Source organism: Vicugna pacos, chromosome 9 (assembly GCF_048564905.1).
Source record: "Vicugna pacos chromosome 9, VicPac4, whole genome shotgun sequence".
Classification (NCBI taxonomy): Eukaryota; Metazoa; Chordata; class Mammalia; order Artiodactyla; family Camelidae; genus Vicugna; species Vicugna pacos.
In genome coordinates, this window is record NC_132995.1 from 9988846 (window position 1) to 10012500 (window position 23655).

Sequence of the window (23655 nt, forward strand, 5' to 3'; positions counted from 1 at the left end):
AGGGACAGTTTGTTACACAGCATTATTGCAGCACAAATTGACTAATACAACTTTGTGGTTTTAAAGCACTGAGATTAGGGACTTGTTTGTTACTGTAGCATAATCCAGTCTGTCCTGATTGATGCCAAGGTGGAGCACCTGCCAATGAATGGCCACGCACTAAGTGGCAGCTATTACGATGATTACTATTTGCTCAGACACGTTGTCTCTAGAACCAACATTGTCTTAAAGGTGCTAGGCACTGCACTGAGTGCTTTGTAGTTTTCTTTCATTTGACTCAAGACAGCCACTATGAGATTATAACTATTAATATCCACATTTTGCAGACATGAAAACTGAGGCAAAAAGAGGGAGAGGTTAATCAAGAGAGGTGATCATGGACTCTGGAGTCTGACCATCCCTAGCTGTTTGACACAAGGCAAGTGACACTGCAATCTGCATCTCAGTTTGTTCATCTGTAAAATGGGAATAATATTTTCAACTACAGAGTTTGTTGGGATTATGAAATGAAGTACAGCATGAAAAACACTTAGCGCAGGGGACTGGCAGGGAGTAATCCCTTAATAAAAGGTAGGATCTTCCTTCCAGAAAGAGGGTTCCCAAGGGTTGAGACCCCTGCTTTGGCATCTCACCTCCCTGAGATGCATCACATCACAAGGACTCAGACGTGCTTGGTTAAACTGTTTAATTTATAGGCACATAGGGAAGCTGTAGATGAGGACAAATGGAGATCAAATGCCACAGATGCCCCAGTTCTTCACTTAGCCTTGTCAGAAGGCTGGGGGCCTGGGAGGCAGTTGACTTGGCTGATGACATAGGTGTGGGAAGCTGAGGGCACCAGGGTCCCAGGCTTGGTGTGGCAGGTATTCTTTGTAGCACAGCCCTGAGTAGCAAACTTGATACCTGGGAGGGGGATTTCGGACTGGAGTCAGGGTCTTCATCCAATCCCTCCATCCTCATGACCCGGGGGGCATGCCCCTACCACCTCCTCACCCAGTTCTCTGGAGCCACTAACTCCCCTTGAATCTGGAAGTATGGACCTTCAGTTCTGGGGCCCCCATCCCCTCCTCCAGAAAGCCAGGTGTCCCTCACCAGCCTGCACTTTGCCAACAAAGGCGACGCAGTGGGTTTCCTGGCCAACACAGAGGACTTCCTTAGTTGAGGAGCATGTTTCCTTGAAGGGTGCGATGCAGGTAGGGCACTGGAGGCCGTTCTCAGTACGATTGTTCTGGGGAGCTGGAGAGGAGGGTGCACAGTGACATTAAACCCTTTCCCAAATTCATAACAACCCCAGGGGACACAGGTTGCTAGTGGACACTACAATTTACAGGTGAGAAAACAGAGGCTGAGAGCAAGGAAGATGCTTGCCCAGTGTTCTAGCATGGGCCAGTGGTGGGCCAGCACACTGGGCGGGCAGGCAGGGACGCCGAGCTGGCACTTACCAGGCACCGCATCATGGTTGCAGCCATCGCTCTGGCAGCAGTGTGTGTTGGACACCATGTAGTTCTCAGGGCCCACAGTGATGGAGAGGATACCAGTGCTGCAGGCGCTGGACTTGATGCATCCCTTGTGGGTGTTCACTGACCGGTAGCTCTCTGCAGGGTGGGGAGGAGGGAGGGTTCGGGGACCCTGGCCTCGACCCCAGGCCTCCAGGTGTCTCCCAGCATCACACCTGCCCCAGCCTGCGGCTGTCTAGGGTGGTCTTCTCCAGCCCCCCAAAGTCATACCCCCTTATCTGCCTCCAACCTACCCCACCCCTTTCAGACTTCAGTGGTCCCTTGCAATTACCACTGGCAAGCCCTGGTACTGGCCTGACAGGGTCTCTTCCCCTGCACCCACCCCACTGCCATCCTCTAAGAGTCCTGCCTGTAGTGGTCTTTTTCCAGGAGCCTATGGCTACCCCCATGACTGTGTGAAATGGTCTCTTCCAGCCTTCAAAACCTTCGCTCTCCCCAGTCTTCCATCTCTTCTTCTTTACACACCCTCTCCGGTCGGGATGGTTCCTTCCTACACTCTACTTTGCCCTTAACCTCAGGTCACAGCCTCCATTCTCCCATCCCACCCTGTGCCTGCCCCACCATCTCTCTTCCTTCGACTAAGGGTCTCTGGATGTCTTTCAGCTTTGAATAAACCCTCCCCCGGCCCCGCCAGTGATTTCTTCCTTTGCTTCCTTCTCGCCTGTCCATTCTCAAGTCAGGGATAGGCCCTTCCATTAAGTCTTGCCGCTTCGCTCCCATTTTACCCATGCGCCTCCCCACTGCCCCATCTCCAGTTCTCTGCGATGATTTGCGCCATACTTCAGGATTATCTTCCCTTTTATATCTCTCCCTCTACCCCAATATCATCTCTCCTCCTCCTGTCAGGAATAGTCGCTTCCAACTCGCACTACCCTCCATCCCTGGGGTAGTCTCCTCCACCATCGTTTGATCGATTCCTACCCACTGCCCCAAATGTTCAACGTGATCACAATTCCTTCCAACCCACTCCAGTCTCTTTCTTCTCCTCTATAACCCCCTCCACCTCTTGCATTTCAGACTTTTCCCCTCTCTCCACTTCTCTATTCCCCATATCCTTTCCTTTCCTAATCCCCTCCTGCCTAAGAAAGTCTCCATATCTGCCCCCCCCACTTTTCTTTTGGAGTCTTATTTTCCAAAATCCCTGACAACAGTGATTTCTGTCATCCAAATTCTCTTCATCCACTTCGAGATTGTCTTTCCCTCTTTCCTGCCCGCTCCCCTCGCGAGGGCTCCTCCCAGTGCGCGTGGTGGTAACTGCGACCCTGAAGGCATGCCCCGCTCCCCAGGATCTGAAGCCACGCCCTGCCCTCTTTCTTACTTTTGCTTGTCTCAGCCACGATGACCACGCAGGAGTCCTGATCGGCGTCGCAAGTCTTCACACTTCCACTGCAGGTGGGTCCGGAGCCCGTACACACCTCACAGCTTAGTGGGTACCCTGCGGGGTAGAGAGAGGGGCTCTAGTCAAGGGTGGTATGGTCTGTGGACCAAGATTTCCACTTCAGAGTCCAGAGGGAGATGAGAGCAAGGGGTCTGAGGGAGGAAGGTCAGGTGCCTCCCTGATGGTTCATGGGCAGGTCATTGTCTGCAGTCCAGGGAAATGTCTGAAGCTCTGGCAGGAAGGCAGTGGCGCTGCCAGCAAAGCTGCTTTCAGGGGCAGGAAGCGACTCCACCATGGAGCCTATTTACCTAATTACAAGGCTAGGGACTTTGGATATGAGGGACCTCTGAGAAAGCTTGGGGACAGGGAGGGGTCCTGGTGAAGCTTTCCGGGGACTTTCAGACAGCTTCAGGTCCAACTGAACATGGGGCCCTCTTCTTCGCAGGTACCCTGAGTAGGTCTTGTGGACAGTAGGAGCTCAGGCAGGGGTGCCTGAGGCTGGGATCTGCACTCCAAGTCAAGAAGGGAGAGTGAGGGCCAAGAGGGCAGGGGCGTGCATGGACTCCTTGGTCCTGACAGAGGAGGCAACTGGGGATCCTGACATGTGGGTCCTGGGGAAAGTGGGGCTTGCCTGAACTCCTGCATCTAAGGGAGGAGAGGACCAGAGACCTGAACTCCCTAAAGCCCTGGGAGAAAGGAAATCTCCCCTCTCCCAATTTTTTTTAAAGGTTTCCCTTTCTAATCATGCTATCCTCTGATTTTCTAGAATTCAGACGCCTTATTTTGAGATCTTGCTGGGGGACAGAGAATTCAGAGCCCATCAAGCCCCCTCCTTTCTCAGGGATTCAATCACAGGAGTTTTTAAGCTATTCCCACTTCTGGCCCCAGGTTTTCTCTTAGTCTCTACCTTTGCCTTGAATCTGAAATTCCAGGACAGCTCTTCTTCCCCCCAGGGGATCTTGCTGAATGCTGTCTCATAGTTTTCTTTCCTAGGGTCCAAGGAGTCCAGACCGCTGGTCACTTACCCAGACCTAGGAGAGCACAGAGCAGTGCAGAGGCCATCAGGAAGGTCTCGGGTTTCATGAAGAGCCTCATGATAGACTAGCGAACCTGCAATCCCAGATCCCCAGATCCCATACTCTTATAGGAAGCTGAGGAGGGGGTGGGTCTGGACCCACCTTACCCCTAGGGTGAGAAAGAGCTGACGTAAGATCTGGGAGCAGGCAGCTCTGGGTTGGGGAGGTGGAACCAGAATCCAAAAGGGACGTGGGCATCTTGTGCCCAGGCCCCTCCTCCACGGGGACCCAGTCTGGGCTTCCAGCCTGCTCTTCCATTGGGACCCAGAAGGTCATTTCCCTATTTTCTCACATTCCCATCCCCCTTCCCACCTACCCCTCTTTTTTTTTTTTTTTCTGGCCTGAAGACCAAGTTCAGAATTGAATCATTTGATTCCCTGTAAGGTAGAGTCTTTGCAAAGACTGAGATCCCTTTTTCCTTCTCTCTTCCCAAAGAGGTGCCCAGCGTGGGTGGGGCCCTACCTGGGAGCACCCAGCATGTCCAGGCTCGTTCTGCGGGGGCACGGACACCTGTCTCCCTTCCCTTTCTCACACAGTTGGCTCATACTCCCTTTTCTGTGTTTGGGCTGTCTTCGGCTCCGACCTCACCCTGAGATGCACTTCTGGGTCTCTCGGGTACTGAACAGAGAGGTGCCTGTCAACTGGCAGGGGCAGGCGTGGTAGAAGACAGATGCCCACAGGTCACATTGGAAAACTGAGGCATAGTTGGAAACACTCAAGGCTGGGTGTGTGTGTCTGGTTTGGGCACATGCTTTGTGTTTTATTTAGCTCCTTTACCCACTCTCCTTTGGCCTCAGGCGGTAATCTTGAGAGGTTTTTTTCTGTGTGTGGTGGTGGGCGGTGGGGGATTAGCCAGCAACCAGTGGAGGGGATCCTGTGGTAGTAGGCTCCAGGCTCCCTGCAAAAATTCACTCAGGTTTGCAGTCCTCTTGCTTTCTGGTCTTCGGTTTAGGTGGTGAGAATGGTGAGAATGGCTAATTTCTCCTGGGGACCAATCCCGGAGGCCGCTCCGGTTGCTAGGCGCGCTGAAGGCATGGTGTGACTGTCACCGGGAGGAGGGGCTAGAGAGAGGTTTGGCCGGAGGGAGGCGGGAAGAGCTCGTTGCTAGGGAACTCGGCGCCTCTCCCCCTCCTCCGGAGAGCCGCACTGGGCTTGCGCAGTGTTGACGCGACCTCCGGCGCGCCGCTGTTTGAAAGGCCCGAGCCTCGCGCGCTTGCGCAGTTAAGCCCGCGCAGGGACCACTCCATGTCCGCCCCCTAAACTCAGACTCTGCTGCATCTTTCTGGCCAGGCGAAGCCCGCGACGTTGACATGCCGGAGATCCGCCTCCGCCATGTAGTGTCCTGCAGTAGCCAGGACTCGGTGAGGGACCGGCGTGGGGGAGGTTGGAAGAAGTAAGGGAATTCACGAGGGGGCTCTGTGAGAACTTTGGGAGTCTAAAAGGTGTTGAACAATAATCAGTGTGGGGCTGCAAAGAACAAAGAACTTTATTTGGGGGGCTTAGGAATTGCAATTCGGGAGACACAGATTCCTGGAAAACGGAGAGTATTGGGAACGAGAAAGAGTCGGGCTTCTGAGGACAAAGGCCACAGCGTTGTTAAAGTTTCTGGAGAGAATTGTGATTGACTCATACATGTAAAGAAATATTTGGCTTTAAATAGGCTGTCATGAGTTACTTTAGGGTAAAAGGTCCCATAAATAGATAGGCTGTCAGGAGTTACCTTATGGTAAGTATTTGATAAGTATCTGAGTTTCTAGCAGGTGTTCTAGATGCCTGTGTTAATGCAGTAAGTGGTCAAAAGGTCACATTCCATCCAGGCTGAGACCTGCAGAGTCACAGTTACTCAGAGGCTCCATTTTAGAGGGCTCTTAGCCATACCGACTTCATTTTGATTTTCCTTTTACAAATGGGACTTCGTGAAATTCTGAGGAGGATCATGGGGGAATTTCTCGGAGACCATAAGGGAATTCTGGGAGAGATGTGGAATAGAGGAACTTCTAGAGAGAATAGGAGAGAGAGGAGCTTCCTTAGAGGGCTCATAGGTGAACTTCCAGGAGAAAATGCTGTAGGGGACTCAAGGCCGAGTGCGGGGGAATTAATAGGGAAACTTAAATCTCGGGGATCTCAGAGGACTCAAAGGAGAAATCTGGGAGCTGGGAACCTAGCTGTCATCTCTGTACCTAACTTTCCCTTTCCCACTCTTCTCTCCAGGCCCACTGTGCAGAAAACCTTCTCAAGGCAGACACTTACCGGAAGTGGCGGGCCGCCAAGGCGGGTGAGAAGACCATCTCTGTGGTGCTCCAGGTGATCCTGCCCTTCCCCTCTCTCCTTCTTAATAGGGGTCTGGAGACCCAGGGTCCAGACTCTGCTCTTGGGTTAACTGGCAGTAGATTGAGGCTGAGGCACTTTCCCTTGGGGCCTCAGCTTCCTTATGTGGAAAATGAGCAGTGTGATTCTTGTGGCCCTTAGCAGAAGAGAACGGTGATCCACGGACTAGGCCAGGGATGACTATAGGAGTCAGCATGTGGCCCGGGTGGGTTGCCGCTACTTTCTGGGCTTCCACTTCCTCACCTGAAACAGAGTGAATCATTGCCATGTATCCTGCTTTCTAAAGTCAGTGGGCTCAGGGCTGGAAGTTGTCTCAGAAGATCATCTAAGCTGATCAATAGCTCTTTCTAAAGATGGGGAAACTGAAGCATAGGGAGGGGGAGAAGTGAAGTGGCTGGTCTAAGCTATCACTTCTGGGATGCTGAGGGCTTTGGTACATGCTGTTATGGAATCCGCACCACAGACCATGAAGTTGGAGGAAGGCAGAATGGGAAGGGTTATTTGACCAGAGATGGTTACAGAATTCCAAACAGGCTGTTCCTGTCAGGCATAAGAAACTGGTGAGAGAAGAGAGCTAAGTGTGTTTTAAGTATCTGTTCTTTGCCAGGTGCGGCCTGGGTGTTTTACCTGCGTGATATGGTTCTTCATGGAGCGGGAGGAAGGAGGGGCTGTTTTCACCACTAATAAATGGCGGTGCTAAGACTGGAACCCACTGTTGGTGCTCTTAACCACTTTGTCATACTGCCTTGTGTTCATACAGTGAGTTGACTTTCTTGATTTTGGCCACATTCCTTCCTCCTGAATGTAGGGGTGTTTGAGGAGGAATGTTGGGAGCAAGGCTTACATGATTGTGTTGAACATTTTTGTCTCTTTCTCGCCCAATGGTTCTGAAAAACTTTGGGTTCACAGATCCTTTTGAGAATTAGAGAGAAGCTGAGGATTCTCTTCCCATGAAAAATCCACAGACCTATAAAAGACTTTCTGAATAATTTAAGGAGTTTAAATATCTCTCAGGTCTCTCACATAGTAATAATAATAAGAGCTAAGATTTATTTGACAGTGTAACCACCAGTCACCATTCTCAGCGGTTCACATGGTTTAATTCATTGAATCCACATAAAAACCCCGTGACCGAGAGTCTATTGTTATCCCATTTTATGATGAGGAAACTAGGCCCAGAGAGGTTATACAACTTACTTGGAGCCAATGTTTCAAACTGAAGAACAGGTTGCTGACAGTTTAGTCTTAGGACCTGGATTCAAGTTCCCATCTCTCCCTCTTACTCACTCTGTGACCTCGGGCACATGGGTTCATTTGTCTGAAACTGTTTTCTCATATGTCCGTTGAGAATAATGCAACCTAAGCCCAGGGTTAGGTGACATAATGTTTGCAAAAGTGTTCTGTCAACATGCAGGTGTTTGTGTAAAGGGAGGGATTCATGGTTTTTATTACTGGGCGATGATTCTGCTGGGCTCTCTTATAATCAGGAAAATCACATTCGGTTCTCCACCCCAGTTGCAGTGGGAGCAGAGAGGAGACAGGATATGAGGAGTGAGGAAGCCAGAGGGGCCAGGCCAGGCACGGGAGTCTCTGGCCTGGGGGACTGAGGGAGCTGTTGCAGCTGTCACCAACATGGGAAACCTAGGGAAGGGACAGCTGGAGAAGGTGACCCATTGGTTGGGACGTCCAGGTTTGATGTGACTTTGGGACATCCAAGGGGTGACATACAGGAGGCAGTTGGGAATTGAGCATGGAGCTGGAGACAGTTGTAGGAGTTGTCAGTGCAGGGACAGGACCTGTAGACCCAGAAGTGGGTGGAGTCATTGGTTTATTTGTTTATAAATGCGCCTTCTATAGGCCCAGCACTGGGGCACAGTCCAGTGGGCAGCACCAGGCAAAAATATGTCCTGTGGAGCTTTCATGTTAGCAGGGGCACATTGACAAATCAGGAAGTAAAATGTGTGTCAGAGGATGAGTGCTGTGGAGGAAATTACATGTTTAAGGGGATGAGGAATGCCTCCAGTGGGAGAAGAGGCAGTGGCAAGAGGTTTTTGTCCAAATAGGGACTTGGGGAAGGCCTCCCCGAGAAGCTGACATTGAGCAGTGAACTCTGTGAATATCTGTGGAATAAACACAGGCTGCGAGGCAGGCTGATGTTTTGCAGGCTGGTGTCTGGCTGGTAGACTGGTGCCTGAGGGGCTTGAGGGACAACAAGAAGGTGGTGTGGGTGGAGCAGAGTTAGCCGGCGGAGCGAGATAGGAACTGATGGGGTAGAGGGTAGAAGGCCCCCAACATGCGTAAGGCCTGAAAGCCATTGTAAGGATTTAAGCTTTTACTCTGGACGAGATGGGAACCATGGAAGGCCTCTGAGCACAGGAGGAACAGAATCTGCTTTAGGTTCTCGCAGACTCTTCTGGTTTCCAGGTTGAGAACAAACTGCAGGAGACAAGCGCAGTGTAGGCAGCACTGTAGTGGTTGTTAATTTAATTCATGTTGGAGACCCTTTGGAAAATCTGACGGCAGTTGCCAGTATGTAGGGTGACTCTAAATTCACCGGATGCTAATTTTGGTTCTCTTCAAGCAAATGATAAGCAGAAATTTTTGGACATCAAGACACATAGGCTAATCTGTGGGTTCTCCTCCTATCCTGTATTTTTTCCTCCAAATAATAGTTCACAATATCTGTATGTTACCCCCTGGGGTTCAGCCCCCTGCTTGTGACAGCGCCACACACTTTTTTTGCTTGCAGTGACTGAAAGAGGCTCGCCAACGCATCGCCTGCGCCTGAGAGGGCAGTTCCAACCTCTTTGCTAACCGCCCCTGGGCCAGAGAGGGTGGCTGGGGTGCAGCCCAGGTGTAACTCCGGTGCCCTGCTGGAGGTGTATTCTTTAGAAGAAATGTTCAGTGTCTGTCAGTGGTTTTCTCATCACCCATCGTGGTGTTTTTAAATGTTTTACCTTCTTCTGACATGACGCCTGTGTGCAGCCAAGCACACAGCCCAGCGAATCATCACAAACTGCAGCCCATGTACTCCACGCCCAGATCAAGGAACCGAACATGCCCCCTCCACCTTCACCTCATCCCCTTGTGCTCCTTCCTGTCACCACTCCCTGAAGAGGGTAACCATGACCCTGATTTTTGACAGCATCGATTAGCTTTGCCTGGTTTTGAACTGGACATAAACAGAAACACACAGTATAGAATATTTTTATGTCTGGCTGCTCTGCTCCCGCCCAGCATTGTTTGTTAGTTTCATCCTCCTTCCTGGGTGCGGCTAGAGAAGTTTCTTTCTCATTTCTGGATAGTATTCCATTGTTGGAGATAACCACTGTGGTTTTATTAACCTTACTTTTCAAATGAGTGTTATATGTATGTGGTGCATAACCTAGAAGGCACAAAAGGGAGGGTAGACACTGAAAAGGAAAGCCCCCTCCCCACCTGCTTCCATTCCCTCCTGCCCTTTTTCCGGACCTCTGCTACCCAGGTCTTCCCTCCTGTGGTAACCACTGTGAGCAGTTTCTTGTGTGGCCCCCCCCGGGTCACTCTTTCCACATGCAAGTGTACATATCCACCCCTTTTTAAAAGTACATAGTATGTACATGGTTCCCTCCCTTGTTTTTTTTCCAAGTCACTGTATCTTGGAATCCATTGTCATTGCACCAAGTTCTACCTTATTCTTTTAAATGGTGCATAACGTTGCCTTTCATGGATGTGGAACAGTTTTTTTTTAACAAGACGTCTCAGGGACTTTGCAAACCTTCTATGTTCCGTTTGTTTTGCAGTCACGCATTTTGTCTTCCTGGGAAAGGCGCGCACACAAACCTGGGCCACAAATGAGTCATCTTGTGCATAAGCCCTTCTCCTAACAGCTGATACTTACTGAACACTCACCTCTTTTTTTCTTGAAATAAAAATCACATTACATAAAATTTATTATTTTAACCTTCTAAAGTATACAATTTGGGGATTTTTAATATACCGATAGTGTTCTGTGAACATCACCACTATTCTAATCCGGAACACTTTCATCACCCCAAAAAGAAACCAGTAACCATTAAGCTGCCCCTCCCTATTCCCCTCTCCCCAGGTTGCCCTTGGCAGCTACTGATCTACTTTCTGTCTCTATGGATTTGTCTATCCTGGACATTTCATTTAAATAAGATCATACGATATATGGCCTTTTGTGTCTGAATTCTTTCACTTAGGTTCATATTTTTGAGGTTCCTCCATATTGTAATTTAGATCAGTGCCTTATTCCTTTTCACAGCTAAGTACTGTTCCATTGTAGGTAAATACCAAACAATGTGTATCCATTGATAAGCTAATGGACATTTGGGTTGTTTCCATGTTTTATCAGAAATTTTTTATTTATCAAAAAGAAGAAAGACAAGAGAGTATATGTGTGTTTAAAGTAGAAGTTGTTGTATATGAAAAAAGAATTATTCATTTAAAATACAAATATATACATCCTAGTAGATGTAGGGTCCCATGGTTTATAATGTGGGAGAGGTAGAGATGTTGAGTTTTTACCTCAAGGATTGAAATAGGGGAGTTGGAAAGGAGTTAGGGTCTGAATTTCTCTACCAGTCATTAGCTGAGAGTGATGTATGAGCTATTTATTTACCTGTCTGAGCCTCAGTTTCCCATCTGTAAAGCTGGGAGAGTTACAGAGCCTTCCTCCCAATGTGGTTGTGAGGATTCAGTGATGCCTGGCCCAGGGAGAGCTTAGTCAAGTGTGGTATACAGGATAATGGTCCCCCTAAAAGATGTCTACATCCTAATCCTCAGAACCTGTGATTATGTCCTTTACATGGCAAAAGGAACTTTGCAGATGTGATGAACTGAGGATCTTGAGATGGTGAGATTGGCCTACATGATTGGGGGTGGGGGGCAATGTCATCACAAAGGTCCTTATGAGGGAAGGAGGGCAGGCAGGAGAACCAGAGTCAGATGAGATGTGATAACAGAGGCAGAGGTTGGAGTGATGTCATTGCTGGCTTTGAAGATGGAGGAAGGGGCCACAGCTGAGAACCAAAGGCAGCCTCTAGAAGTTAGAAACAAAACAAGGAAATGGTTCTCCCCCAGAACCTCTAGAAGGAATGAAGGAGCCCTGTGACATCTTGACTTCAGCCTAGCGAGGCCACATTTCAGACTTCTGACCTCCAGATCTGGAAGATATGTTGCTTTTAGCCAGTAAGTTTGTGGTAATTTGTTAAAGCAGCAGTTGGAGACTAATATGCCTAGTACCTGGCACACAGTGAGGATTTTTTTTTAATTGAAATATAGTTGATTTAAAGTATTGTGTTAGTTTCAGGTGTACAACAAAGTGATTAGGTTATATATGTGTGTGTGTGTGTGTGTGTGTGTGTGTGTGTATACATGTCTTTATTTGGGTTCTTTTCCATTATAGGTTGTTTTAAGATATTGTAAACAGTAAACAGTAAGTCCTTGTTGTTTATCTGTTTTATATATGGTAGTGTGCATCTGTTAGTTTCATACTCCCAGTTTATCCCTCCCTGCCCCTTCCCCTTTAGTAACTGTAAGTTTGTTTTCTATGTCTATAAGTCTGTTTCTGTTTTGTAAATAAGTTCATTTGTACTATTTTTTTTACATTCCACTTATTAGTGATATCACAGAATATTTGTCTTTCTCTGTCTGACTTCCTTCACTTAGTATGATCATCTCTAGGTCCATCGGTGTTGCTGCAAATGGCATTATTTTAAGAATTTTTAAATGTTAGCCGTGATGTCCCTTTGTGACAGATGGAGGGAGGACAGAGCCAAGGTTACAACTCAGGGGCACTGTTCCTTCGACAGATGGTTACTGGGGCTCCCCGTCCATCTGTCCATCCATCAGGAATGTATTGAAGGCCTTCTGTGACAGTAGTATCAGCTGACATTGACAGAGTGTTTGCTCTATGGTAGGCACTATTCTAAGAGGATTTGCATATATTCTTTGTTTGAATCTTCACAACAAACCTATGAGGTAGAAGCAGTTTCTGTTTCCATTTTACAGGTTAAGAAACAGGCACAAGGGGTGACAGGGAACCATTTGCTCCAGAATCAAACAACAGTAAGTAAGCAGAGCTGAGAAGGACCAGACATGGTGTCCGGCACCGGGGACACATTAGGGAGTGACTTAGATATGGTCCCTGCCCTCATGGAGCTAAAAGTCTGGTGAGGGAGATAGCTGCTAGACAAATACAAATAAAAAGTGTACCTATATAGTATCAAGTGGTGATAATGAAGAAAAAGTAGGGTGAGGGGATAGAGAAGAGCACCTGATAGGAGGTGAGGGAGGCTACTTTGGTTTGTCTGAAGAAGTGATATCTGAGCAGACACCAGAATGGTGGAAGGAGCCAGCTGTGGGAAGGTCTGGGGGACGAGTGGGCCAGGCAAGGGGAACAGCAGGTGCAAAGGCCCTGTGGTGGGAAGGAGCCAGCCAGGACAGAGGGAAGCCCATGTGGCTGGAGGAGTGTGGCCAGAAGCTGAGTAGTCAGCCTGGGACTTCTCGTGAACCTGGGCGGTACTGCGCGTGCCATCCCAGGGTTCAGAGCGGGAAGCGGCCGGGGGTGGGGGCAGCAGGCGTCCCCAAGAGGCACTTTCCAAAGGACCCGCAATGGGTGGAGGAGCACGCGGGGACTCCAGCCAGCCTGCCTGGGCTCGAGCTGCGTACCCTTGGGGAAGTTACGTAACTGCTTCCTGCCTCCACTTGCTCCTGTGTAAAATAGAGAAAATTTTCTCTCTCCTGTCTCACAGAGCGAAGACACAGGTGTTATGTGTCTGCCACATCATGAGCACTTAGGTGTCCGCTGCAATTGCTGGTGATCATGGGATTATAATTCTGTGTCATCTCGACTCCCTTCAGAAGGAGGGTTATTACGATGCCCCTCCCCTTTCACATGTGAGGAAACTGTCGCTCAGAGAGGTTGTCCATCACCCAGGGCTGGACAGCTTGGAAATGGCAGGGCTGGATTTGAACCTAGGCTTGCCTGCCCCCAGGTCCAGGCTCCTTCCTCCCTTACAGGGATGTCCCTGCTCGTAGCAGTGTGCGGGCAGTGTCTGGGCGACTTCCTGACTAGGAGGTGACAGGGCAGAGGGGACCGTGTAGGGTGGTGGGCAAGATGCCTTTGAGGGTCAAAATAACTTGTCATCCTAGGAGCCAAATAAAAAAGCCCCAGACTGGAAAGCAGGAAACTTGCTTCAGCTGTTCCTAACTGCCTTCCACCCCCACGTAGCTTTCTGTGCCTTTGACTGTCATGCGGGAGTGGCAGAAACTTTGAGGGAAGCCTTCCTACAGTTCACTCTTTTCTTCTCTTGACAAATAATTATCAAGCATCAACTAATAATGCCTCCTGGCTGACAGCGGCAGAGTGCCTGCTCCATGCCTCACCCTGTGGCCACAGTGTTTATGTGCATAATCCTCGCTATGGTGATCACCCCCATGTTACAGATGAGGAAACTGAGGCTCCAAGAAGTTAGCTGACAAGGCCATACAGCTAGGGTGTGGTGGAGCTGGGATTCCAATCCAGGCATCAGTGGTGAGCAAAACCAGGCCCCTGCCCTCAGGGAGCTTCCACAGGGTCCTGTGTGGTTGGGGGTGGAGGTGACACCTGTGCCTTTGTCTGCAAGGAATGCTCTGTGGTAGCAGGTTATAAGCCGGTCCAGCCAAGTCTGGAGGAGTCAGGGAAGGGGGTTCATTCAGTCAGTGAATATTTTCAAGCTCTGACTCCAGGCCACACCTTGTACTGCATGCAGGGAACACAGGGGAACACCCAGCCTCGACCCCCACTGTCACTGAGTTGGCATCACAAGGAGACGTGGCTGCCCAGATGGGGGCCATCTGTCTTCAAGGTCCCACAGCAAGCCCAGGGGGTGTGCAGAGCAGCACTGACGGCACGCGTTCCCTCCCCTGCAGCTGGAGAAGGAGGAGCAGATACACAGCGTGGACATCGGAAACGATGGCTCGGCCTTCGTGGAGGTGCTGGTGGGCAGCTCGGCCGGAGGGGCCGCGGAGCAAGACTATGAGGTAAGCAGGGGCTTGAGTGGGGCCCCCTCGCCGCCCCAGGCTCTCCTGGGCCCCAGGCTGGGGTGGAGACAAGTTGCACTGACCTCAGCCCTCCGGAAGAGCCCAGCGTACAAAGAGACAAAGAGCAGACCCAGGCAGTAAGCCATACACAGCAGGGCCAAGGCCAAGACTGCATCGCAGTTGCGTAAAGAACCAGAGGCACCCGTTTGTTTTGTGATGAGCAAAACTGCTTTCCTCGGGTCCCAGAGCTTCTCAGAGATGTGCCGGCAAACTGAGATCCTGAATTGCTTGGGAAGCCTCTGTCAGGTGCTTCATTTGTGACAAACATTTACAGGCAGGGATGCCTTTTGCTCTACAAGGAATATTTGAAAGCTGGCCCAGTCTTTTTTTTTTAACTGGTTGCATTAATTCCAGCTGGATTGATGAGATCATTAGTCAACTGGTTAATCAACAGAATGTTTTTGGATAAAAGGAAGCAGACTGTGAAAAAGAGATTTTACAATTTTAAGTGAATAAATCATGTTCCTACAAGATTTTTTTCCTTGCAGTGAGAAATTGTTTCGAACTGAGGTATATTTTACACACAAGAAAATGTACAGGTCAGAGTTTTGCAAGATGTATACACCTGCGCAACCATCCCCCAGATCAGGACGTAGAGAATTGCCAGCGTCCCTGAAAACTCCCTCATGTCCCATTGCTGTCAGCCCTCCCACCCTCAGCTCAGGCCACCACTGATCTCTCTTCTGTCACTACAGACTAGTTTTGCCTGTCCTAGAATTTTGTATAAATGGAATTTTACAACATGTGTTTTTTTTTTTGTGGCTGGCTGCTTTTACTCAATGAACTGTTTTTTTGAGGTTCTTCCATATGTGTATATGTCAGCGGTCTGTTCCCCCTTATTGCTGAGCAGTATTACCAGAAGCGTAGATCATAATTTGTTCATCCATTCCCTTGTTGGCAGGCATCTGGGCTGTTGCCAGTTTTTGACTCTTATGAAAAAGACTGCCGTGAGCATTCTTGTACAAGCCTCTGTATAAGATCTCTTTGGGGTGAATACCTAAGAGTTGAATTGCAGGGTCTTAGGGTAGGTATATGTTTTAACTGTAATAGAAATCGACACTCTTCCAAAGTGCTTGTACTGTGTTATGTTCCCTTCAGCACTATGTGAGTTCTCTTTGCTTCTCATCCTTACTCATACTTGATATTGCCAGTTTTTTAAATGAATGTGTGTTGAATTTCATCAAGTGCTTTTTCTGCCATACAAGGTACATTTTAACAAATGAGGTTTCCCTTGAACACACATTCTTATTCTGAAGGTTCTATAAGTTGTAAAAAGGCAAACTGAGACACATTATATTTTGAAGAGTTTATTTGAGCAAATAATGTGAATGGGGCAGCCCAAACTACAACATGATTAGGGATGTTCTGTGGGCGGGCTGGGACAGAGGTTTTTAGAGAGAAGACATGGAAGCAAAGCAAAGCAATGATTTAATTGGCTACAGCTTAAACAATTGCGTTACTTGGGAAAATCTCGTTACATGACTTTTTTTTTTTAATTGAAGTATAGTCAGTTACAATGTGTAAATTTCTGGTGTACAGCGTAATGTCCCAGTCATGAATATATATATACATATATTCATTTTCATATTCTTTTTCATTAAAGGTTATTACAGTATAGTTCCCTGTGGTTACTTGACTGTGATTAGTTGTTCCTGCATTTCGTTTTCTTAGATTTCGAGTTCATCAACTCTGGTTTAAATTTTGGTTGGTTTACTTAGGCTTCTTAAGGCACCAGAGTCACCTAGTTTGATGGCCTCCTTGTTTAAAATTTTAAACAAAACCAGCAGTCTTTGGGACTGTTTAAAAAAAAAAGTTCTCTCTTCTTGGCAAATAGATTTAGATCAAAATTCTACTTTGTAATTATGGAAACAGAGAAAGTTCTTTGTTAGCTAAAACTTTATCTAATCTGGCGTATGAATCTTTATTATTCACCCTCTTCTCTACCTGGAAAGGTGGAATGGCTAGCTTCATCTTTTCAGAGTCTGAAAACCCCTGTCACCTGAAACTAATATTATAAATCAACTACACCTCAAAAAAACCAAACTTTTAAAAAGAACCCTATGTCAATAGTGTCCCATATTTTTCAAGTTTGTAATTAAACTTCTGCTGGAAATTTTGTTATATAACTTCTGGCCAAGACTGAGTTAAAGACTCTGGGGCTTACAATGTCTGGCTTCTGCCCAGAGACAAGATGCAGCTGGAAGAGCCAAGAAAGAAAAGGAAAAAGGGTCAAGCAGGGCTGGTCCGTGTTGATGTCACCTACACAAGCCAAGCCAAAGGCATGTATTATAATAACTAATGCCGTTTTCTACAAAATCAACAACATGTTCTTTTTTTTTTTTTTTTTTTTTTAGCCCTCCAAATTTTACAAAGGAGATACCTAAGGTTTTGAGGTTAACCCAGTCTAGAGAATAAAGGTTTAATCCTGGAACCTTAAAGACAGTATTGGATGATAAAAACAGCTGGAGTTGTTTTCTCTTTACAATGAATGGGAGGAGCATAAATTCAGAGGAAAGCTCCCCTTTTGTATGGGTGGCAGCTGCCAACCACAGTTCGCGTTACCCCTTCATTTAGTCACTAGATGATACTTCAGCTCCCCCATCAGCTCAAAAACAGGCCTTTTATAAACAAGTATAGTCAGGGCCAGGGATATGGCTTCCCTTCTGTATAATTTTCTTTATCTTTGTTGTTTCCTTTTCATAATCAGGGCTGAGCACAGAGACATCTAGTTACAGTATGTTTTTTTTCTCAGCAAAAAGCTTCTGTTTCCTAATTTCATGGATTTTACAGTGTGTCAGAAAAGAGACTGAGTAAAGATTTTGCCCAACTAAAACTGGCTTACTGCCAAATAATATTTATAGTTTCCTTAGGAGAGAAGTCCAGCATTAGGCAGACCCAGAGTTGATCTGGCAGCTGAACAAAGTCAAGGTGCTAAGTTGGGCACCTCTTGATTCTTTTGGTCTTGGCTGCATGGTTACAAGATGATTGCCATTGCTCCATCCATCACCTAGTAGCATCCAAAGCAGAAAGTGGGGAAAAAAAAAAAAAGCAGAAAGTGGAGGAGTGGAGAGGCAGAAATGCAGTGGTTTTCTTCCATCCTGTTTCTTTTTAATGAGGAAGGAAAATCTTTCCCGGAAGCCTCCAGCAGGCTTCTTTGTGACATGGCATTGGCCAGACCTGGGTCATGTGCCTGTCCTTGGACCAACACTGGCAGAGGGAATTCTAATGCTTGCATTAATCATGGTTCATCCCTTAGTGTTGGACATGCAGCTGTCCCACTCTTTTTTCAAAACTGGTCAGTTTTTGCTCCATCCTACTGTCTGTACTGTCTGTAGCTCCATTTATTTCTTTAAACTATTAAACACACTTTTATTGTGTGTTTGATAATGTAATACATAATTCTTTTTTTGTATGTATATTTTTATTGAAGTATAGTCAGTTTACAATGTTGTGTCAATTTCTAGTGTACAGCATAATGCTTCAGTCATACATGAAAATACATTATTCATTTTCATATTCTTTTTCACCATAAGTTACTACAGGATATTGAATATAGTTCCCTGTGCTATACAGTATGAACTTATTGTTTATTTTTCTTTGTCTTTCTGGCTTAGTTCACTTAGAATGACAATCTCCAGGTCCATCCATGTTGGTGTAAATGGCATTATTTTAATCTTTTTTATGGCTGAGTAGTGTTCCATTGTATAAATATACCACAACTTCTTTATCTAGTCATCTGTTGATGGACATTTAGGTTGTTTCCATGTCTTGGCTATTGTAAATAGTGCTAATACACGCAGTTTTTGTGGGTCTGAGTCCACAGTTTGTGGTTTCTGCTGACCCTAAGTCATGGCGGCCTGTTTCCTCATGCCTTGTGTGTGTGTGTGTGTGTGTGTGTGTGTGTGTGTGTGTGTGATAACTTCTGTTCTTGGGGAATATATCTGTGGGGATTCTTTGGGGGCCTGGTTTGAGTACGTTCCTCCAAAGGGGCTTTGCCCTGGCATCAGGTGCTACTGCATACACGGGACCACTTATAGTTTTCAACTCGGGTTTTTCCACACAGGTAGCATGTGGATTTTTCCTCTAAATCCTTGAGTACAGACCTGCAGTTAGGAGTTTCCAGAGAGAATTTTTCATCTTTCCTCTGCTGTCCCCTGAGAGCTAAATTCTCCCACTGGTTCTCCCATGAGACACATGTCCCCCTAAATTACACACAAAGGGTGTTGCCCTTTGGAGGGCCCAGCTCCATGCACTGTGGCCACAGTCTCTGAGATGCCTTTCTTCTTGGCTTGGAGCCAAGGCTTTGTCTCCCCTTCTCTGCTGTTACCACCACCCAGAGCTCTTCGAGATCAAGCTCTGTGGCCCCTGGAATCAGCAATAGGGCAAATGCCAATGTCAGTGCCACCGGCTGTACTGGTCAAGGTTTCACCAGGAGACTGAAACCACCCCAGTTACATTTAACAGAGAGAATTGGTGATGAGGTATTAAACTGAAGAGGTGGGAAGACTAAGGTTGGACAAAGAAGCAATGGCAGGGAGCGGCCACCAATCTTAGGGTTGGAGGAACAAAAGGAAGAGGTTGGAATTATTGAAACAATGATATTTAGAAGCTTGGAGATAGGGCCCTTGGAGTTAAAACTCAGACCGTGAGGAAGGGGTGCTGCCCTGCTGGTTCTGGTGTGTCCCTGAGCAGATGCCCTGAGGCCAGTTCTGCAAGTGTTGAGAAGCTGCAGACTGGATTCACCCGCCGCCCCCCTCCCCCAACCCCGGCAAACAGCTGCAGAAGGAAACACACCTGGGTTGCTGTTCACCTGCCAGAGACAGCAGAGCCCTCCTCTCTCCTCCATCCTTGAGCCCCTCTCTGTAGCGCCCCCTGTTGGTGGAGCCTGACAAGGAGCCCATGGACCCTGCTCAGCATCACGGAACTGAGCCACCAAGGGTGCGTGCGGACTGAGAGACAGTCTCTTAATAGACTTCTGTGCTGTCACTTCTGGCCTCCTTCCCCTTGCCTTTCTGCTGACTCCTCCATGTGTTTCCAGAAGGTGTTTGCACGTTGGGCTTGTTGTGAAGATCCTCACCCCAGAGGGTTCCTTAGACTGGATAGCCTGCAGCTGGCCAGATATGGAAAACTCTGTGGAAGGATTTAGATAAGGATCGATCGTCCAGATCTGGAAGTGGAAGTGTCCCTCTGGGGCCTGTGTTAGGGAAGGACTGACTGGAGGCCCAGAAACAAGAGATGAGTCTAGAGACCTTGAGGCACATTGACATACAAGCTGGACCTGGTGACTCCCTCATCCCTGCTGGGACCCCTGCCCTCCTCCAGCCCCTAGGAGGTGTCACCAAAACCAGCCAGGCCCAGCTCCCATTCACTGTGCCTTTTTCCAGGTCCTTCTGGTCACCTCTTCCTTCATGTCCCCTTCTGAGAGTCGCAGTGGCTCAAACCCTAACCGTGTTCGCATTTTTGGGCCTGACAAACTGGTCCGGGCAGCAGCAGAGAAGCGCTGGGACCGTGTCAAAATTGTCTGCAGCCAGCCCTACAGCAAGGTACCTTGGGTGGGAGCTGGGTGCGGGGTCCTCGGGCCTGAGCCACTAGAGAGGAGGGGCTGAGTTGGAGTCCCAGAGGGCTGGGGAGACTGGACAGCTGGTCTCCCCATGGGATTATGAGGAGGCTGGGTCCCTGCATTCCTGGAAATGTTTGAGATCCTCCCCACATAGGAATCTTCATTTACTGGAGGAACATTAGGAAGGCTGACCTGCAAGACTACGGGGGAATTGGAATGGGGAGCCGCTGACTCAGTGGAGGCATGGCCTCATAGATTTGGGCCTTGTGATTAACATCATGAGACCTGGCATCAGAAGGCTGGTTTAAGACCTGGCTACTCCACTTCTCAGCTGTATGACCTCAGGCAAGGGACCTCACCTCTCTAGCCTCAGTTTGTTGGTCCTTATCGGGTTGCTGTCAGTTAGGGATGCTAGGCTGCGGTGACAGGACCCGAGTGTGTGATACAGCACACAAAGGTGTACTTCTTACCTGTGGATCTGTCCCGGGAGCTGTTCAGCCGATCATCTGGGAACCAGGCTCCTTCCGTCTTATGGTCTGCATCCACTCTGTGGAGGAGGAAAGAGCCCGAAGCTTTTTCGAGTTTCAGAAGTGGCATGCAGCCGCCTCCCATTCCGCAGGCAGGACTTGGGGTGCAGAGTGTATTCACTCAGACACCCAGCAGCCTTTGCCAGGGCTTCGTGAAGGGCTTCGCACTGACCCTGACCCTCAGTTAGGGCTCAGTAACAGCTCGCTGGTATTGTCTTTGTCATTATCATCCGGGCACCTCCTCGGGCACGTGCATCCTTAGTGGGAAAGAGCAAGAAAGGGGTTTCCCTGAATGAAAGGGGCTTTGGGGCCAGCCCTCTGTCCTTGGCCAGACTCCCTGAGTCCCACCCCTCCTTTCCCAGGACACCCCCTATGGCCTGAGTTTTATACGGTTTCACAGCCCCCCAGACAAAGACGAGGCAGAGGCCTCATCATCCCAGGTAAGCTCTTCCCACCACTGCCCAGAGCCTTCTCCCCACCTCCTCACCCCCACCTGCCCACAGCCCACCCACTGCACTGACCTTGTGGGACCTTAGAAGGTGACCAAGCTCGGCCAGTTCCGTGTGAAGGAGGAGGATGAGAGTCCCAGCTCCCTGAGACCCGGGGCTCTCTTCTTCAGCCGGATCAACAAGACACCCCCGGGTGAGTGTGGAAAATTGGGTCCTCAGTGAGTAGAGGCCGGGGGCCTGGACTCCTGGGTCTGAGGGAGGAGGGGCTGGGGACCCAGACTCCTGGATCACTGCTGGCTTTTGGAACAGCATTCTGTGTCCCGTGGAGAGGAGAAGAGGGTCTGAGGGCCCAGCCCTCTCAACCTGGATCCACTTTCTCTGTAGTCACAGCCAGTGAGCCGCCAGGACCCAGCTATGCAGCTGCTACACTGCAGGCCTCCAGTGCCGCCTCCTCGGCCTCCCCGGCCTCCAAGGCTGTGGGCAGCACCTCCAAGGTGAGGTCATCAGACCCTGGTGGGGCAGAGAAGGAGGAGAGGAGCCAGAGGCCTCAACCCATCCCACCCCCGCAGCCTCAGGAGTCCCCCAAAGGCAAGAGGAAGTTGGATTTAAACCAAGAAGAGAAGAAGACCTCCAGCAAACCGCCAGCACAGCCCTCACCGCCCTCCCTCAAGAGACCCAAATGTGAGCAAACTGGATTCCTTGTTCACACACGGGCTGGTGCTCCTGGGTCTGAGGGAGGAGGGCTGAGCTGGCGTCCCAGGAGTACTAACGGAGTCTACTCTTCGGCTTCCCCAGTGCCAGCTCCCACCCGTACCCCAGCCGCTGCCCCCGTCCCTGCCCCAGCACGGGGGGCAGCGCCAGGGAAGCCCCGAGGAGAAGGCGCCGAGCCCCGGGCACCCCGAGCTGGCCCGCAGGAGCTGGGGAAGATCCTTCAGGGTGTGGTGGTGGTGCTGAGTGGCTTCCAGAACCCCTTCCGCTCAGAGCTCCGGGACAAGGCCCTGGAGCTGGGGGCCAAGTATCGGCCAGACTGGACTCCAGACAGCACCCACCTCATGTAGGCCTGTGCCCCCAGCCCCATGCTCCCCGCTGCCTCTCCTCCGTCTCCGCCTCCTCCATCCTGCTTTCTCTCCTTGTCACCTCGCCCTGCCATATCCTCTGCCTCTCTTTCTCTTCTGATTCTTATGTCTTCCCCTCAATCTCCCTGTCTTCTCTGCTCCTCCCCCATCTGTGCCTTCATCTCTCCCTCCCTCCCTCCCTCTTTCTCTCCCTCCCTGCCTCCCTTGTCTCTCTTTGCCCTTTGCCTCTCAGATCACACCTGACTAACACCCTCCATTCTGCCCCCGACCCCGCAGCTGTGCCTTCGCCAACACCCCCAAGTACAGCCAGGTCCTTGGCCTTGGAGGCCGAATAGTGCGGAAAGAGTGGGTGCTGGACTGTCACCGCATGCGGCGGCGGCTGCCCTCACGGAGGTGAGGCCTCACTGCACATGTGTGCTCTACACACGCACACGCACACGCACACACACATACTGACCCTGCCCCTCGTCCCTGGGCCAGGCAGTGCCAGGGATCTGGAGAGAAATCAGGCTGGGGCCTGCCTTTGGAGAAGATAGGGAGCCCAGAGTCAGCAGACTTCCAAGGAGCAGGGGCAGAGGCTGGGAGACCAGGAGGAGGGAGGAGAGGCTTGCCTGGGAGTCCGTGGAGGGCTCTGGGAACAGAGAAGGAAAAGGGCATTGCACGCTGGACAAGCAGCGTTTGCGGAGGCTGAGGGTAGAGAATAGAGAGTTGGGGTCCATTTACATCCATTCAGAGCAAGACCCCGAAGGCCCTGCTCGGTACCAGGCTGGGCATCAAACGTGAGGTGCTGCCCTCAAAGGCATCTGACTTTGATGAGGGGCCAGACTTGTTACAAAAGTTTGGAGCAAGGGTGGGTGTAGGGCATACCTAGCATGCACGAGGTCCTGGGTTCAATCGCCAGTACCTCCATTAAAAAAATTTTTTTTAATTAAAAATTTAAAAAACCTTTCACTATATAAAAAAAAAGAAAAGAAAAAAAGGGAGGAAGGCCCAAGGGGAGGACCACAGTGATCTAGGGGTCTTCAAGGAGGAGGAGAGATTTGCCAGGCTCAGCAGAGGCGGAGAGCATGCTGGGAGGAGGAGCCAAGGTTGTGTCTGCCTGGAGGAGCTTCAGGGGGTGCTTGGCTTGCAGTGGGAGGCAGGACGTGGCAGGAAAACCAGGCCGGGGCAGCAGGAGCCATAAAGTGCTTTTGAGCTGGGGAAGGGCCGGCTCAGATCTGCGGCCCGGGGACTGGAGGGGAGACTTGAGTCACCCCCTTGGAAAGAAGACAAGGCCTGCATGTGTTCAGTGTTGGGGCTGCGCCCGGCCTGTTTGAGACAGTCTGTCATGGAGGCTGCAGGTGGAGGTGGACGCGAGAAGGTGGTGGATCAGCTTAGAAAGTGCTTCTAGCACCTGGGGTCCACCCAGCTCCACAGACCCCTCATCTGTAGTTCTGGAATCCAAACAAGCTTAGAAGCCAAAAGCCAACAGATTGTCTACATTTAGCACAAACTCACTTGCTGCGTGATTCTCCTGAGTTGTGTGAAGCTCTTTATGGACTTCATTTATCCCACTAAGCGTGCCATCATGTTTATTACAGAAATATGAATGGGTTTGCTTTACAGGGCACTCCTTCATATACCCCACTGGGGGGTGTTATATACCAAACTGCACAC

General features: G+C 49.5%; 2 protein-coding genes across 4 annotated transcripts in view; one reads left to right on the forward strand and one right to left on the reverse strand.

The window, feature by feature from the left end:
- Positions 1-668: 668 nt before the first annotated feature.
- On the reverse strand, positions 669-4048 carry PINLYP (phospholipase A2 inhibitor and LY6/PLAUR domain containing). Its single transcript, XM_006208727.4, has 5 exons — positions 3921-4048; positions 2836-2952; positions 1443-1595; positions 1093-1236; positions 669-903 (listed from the first exon to the last, which is right to left on the reverse strand). Exons 1-5 carry the CDS (start codon positions 3988-3990, stop codon positions 758-760), a joined length of 630 nt encoding a protein of 209 aa, XP_006208789.1. The 5' UTR covers positions 3991-4048; the 3' UTR covers positions 669-757.
- A 1105-nt stretch (positions 4049-5153) lies between these two features.
- Positions 5154-23655, forward strand: part of XRCC1 (X-ray repair cross complementing 1) — a 22633-nt gene continuing 4131 nt past the window's right edge. The window contains exons 1-11 of one of the 3 annotated variants that reach the window (XM_072966953.1): positions 5154-5332; positions 6183-6275; positions 12315-12371; positions 14217-14327; positions 19772-19930; positions 20837-20914; positions 21011-21116; positions 21308-21417; positions 21493-21604; positions 21719-21977; positions 22276-22392. In XM_072966953.1, the coding sequence (XP_072823054.1) occupies positions 5282-5332; positions 6183-6275; positions 12315-12371; positions 14217-14327; positions 19772-19930; positions 20837-20914; positions 21011-21116; positions 21308-21417; positions 21493-21604; positions 21719-21977; positions 22276-22392 (1253 nt within the window). In that variant the 5' untranslated portion in view covers positions 5154-5281. Of the gene's footprint in view, positions 5333-6182; positions 6276-12314; positions 12372-14216; positions 14328-19771; positions 19931-20836; positions 20915-21010; positions 21117-21307; positions 21605-21718; positions 21978-22275; positions 22393-23655 lie in introns of all 3 variants that reach the window. The other 2 variants (XM_072966954.1, XM_072966952.1) reach the window with 2 other exon arrangements.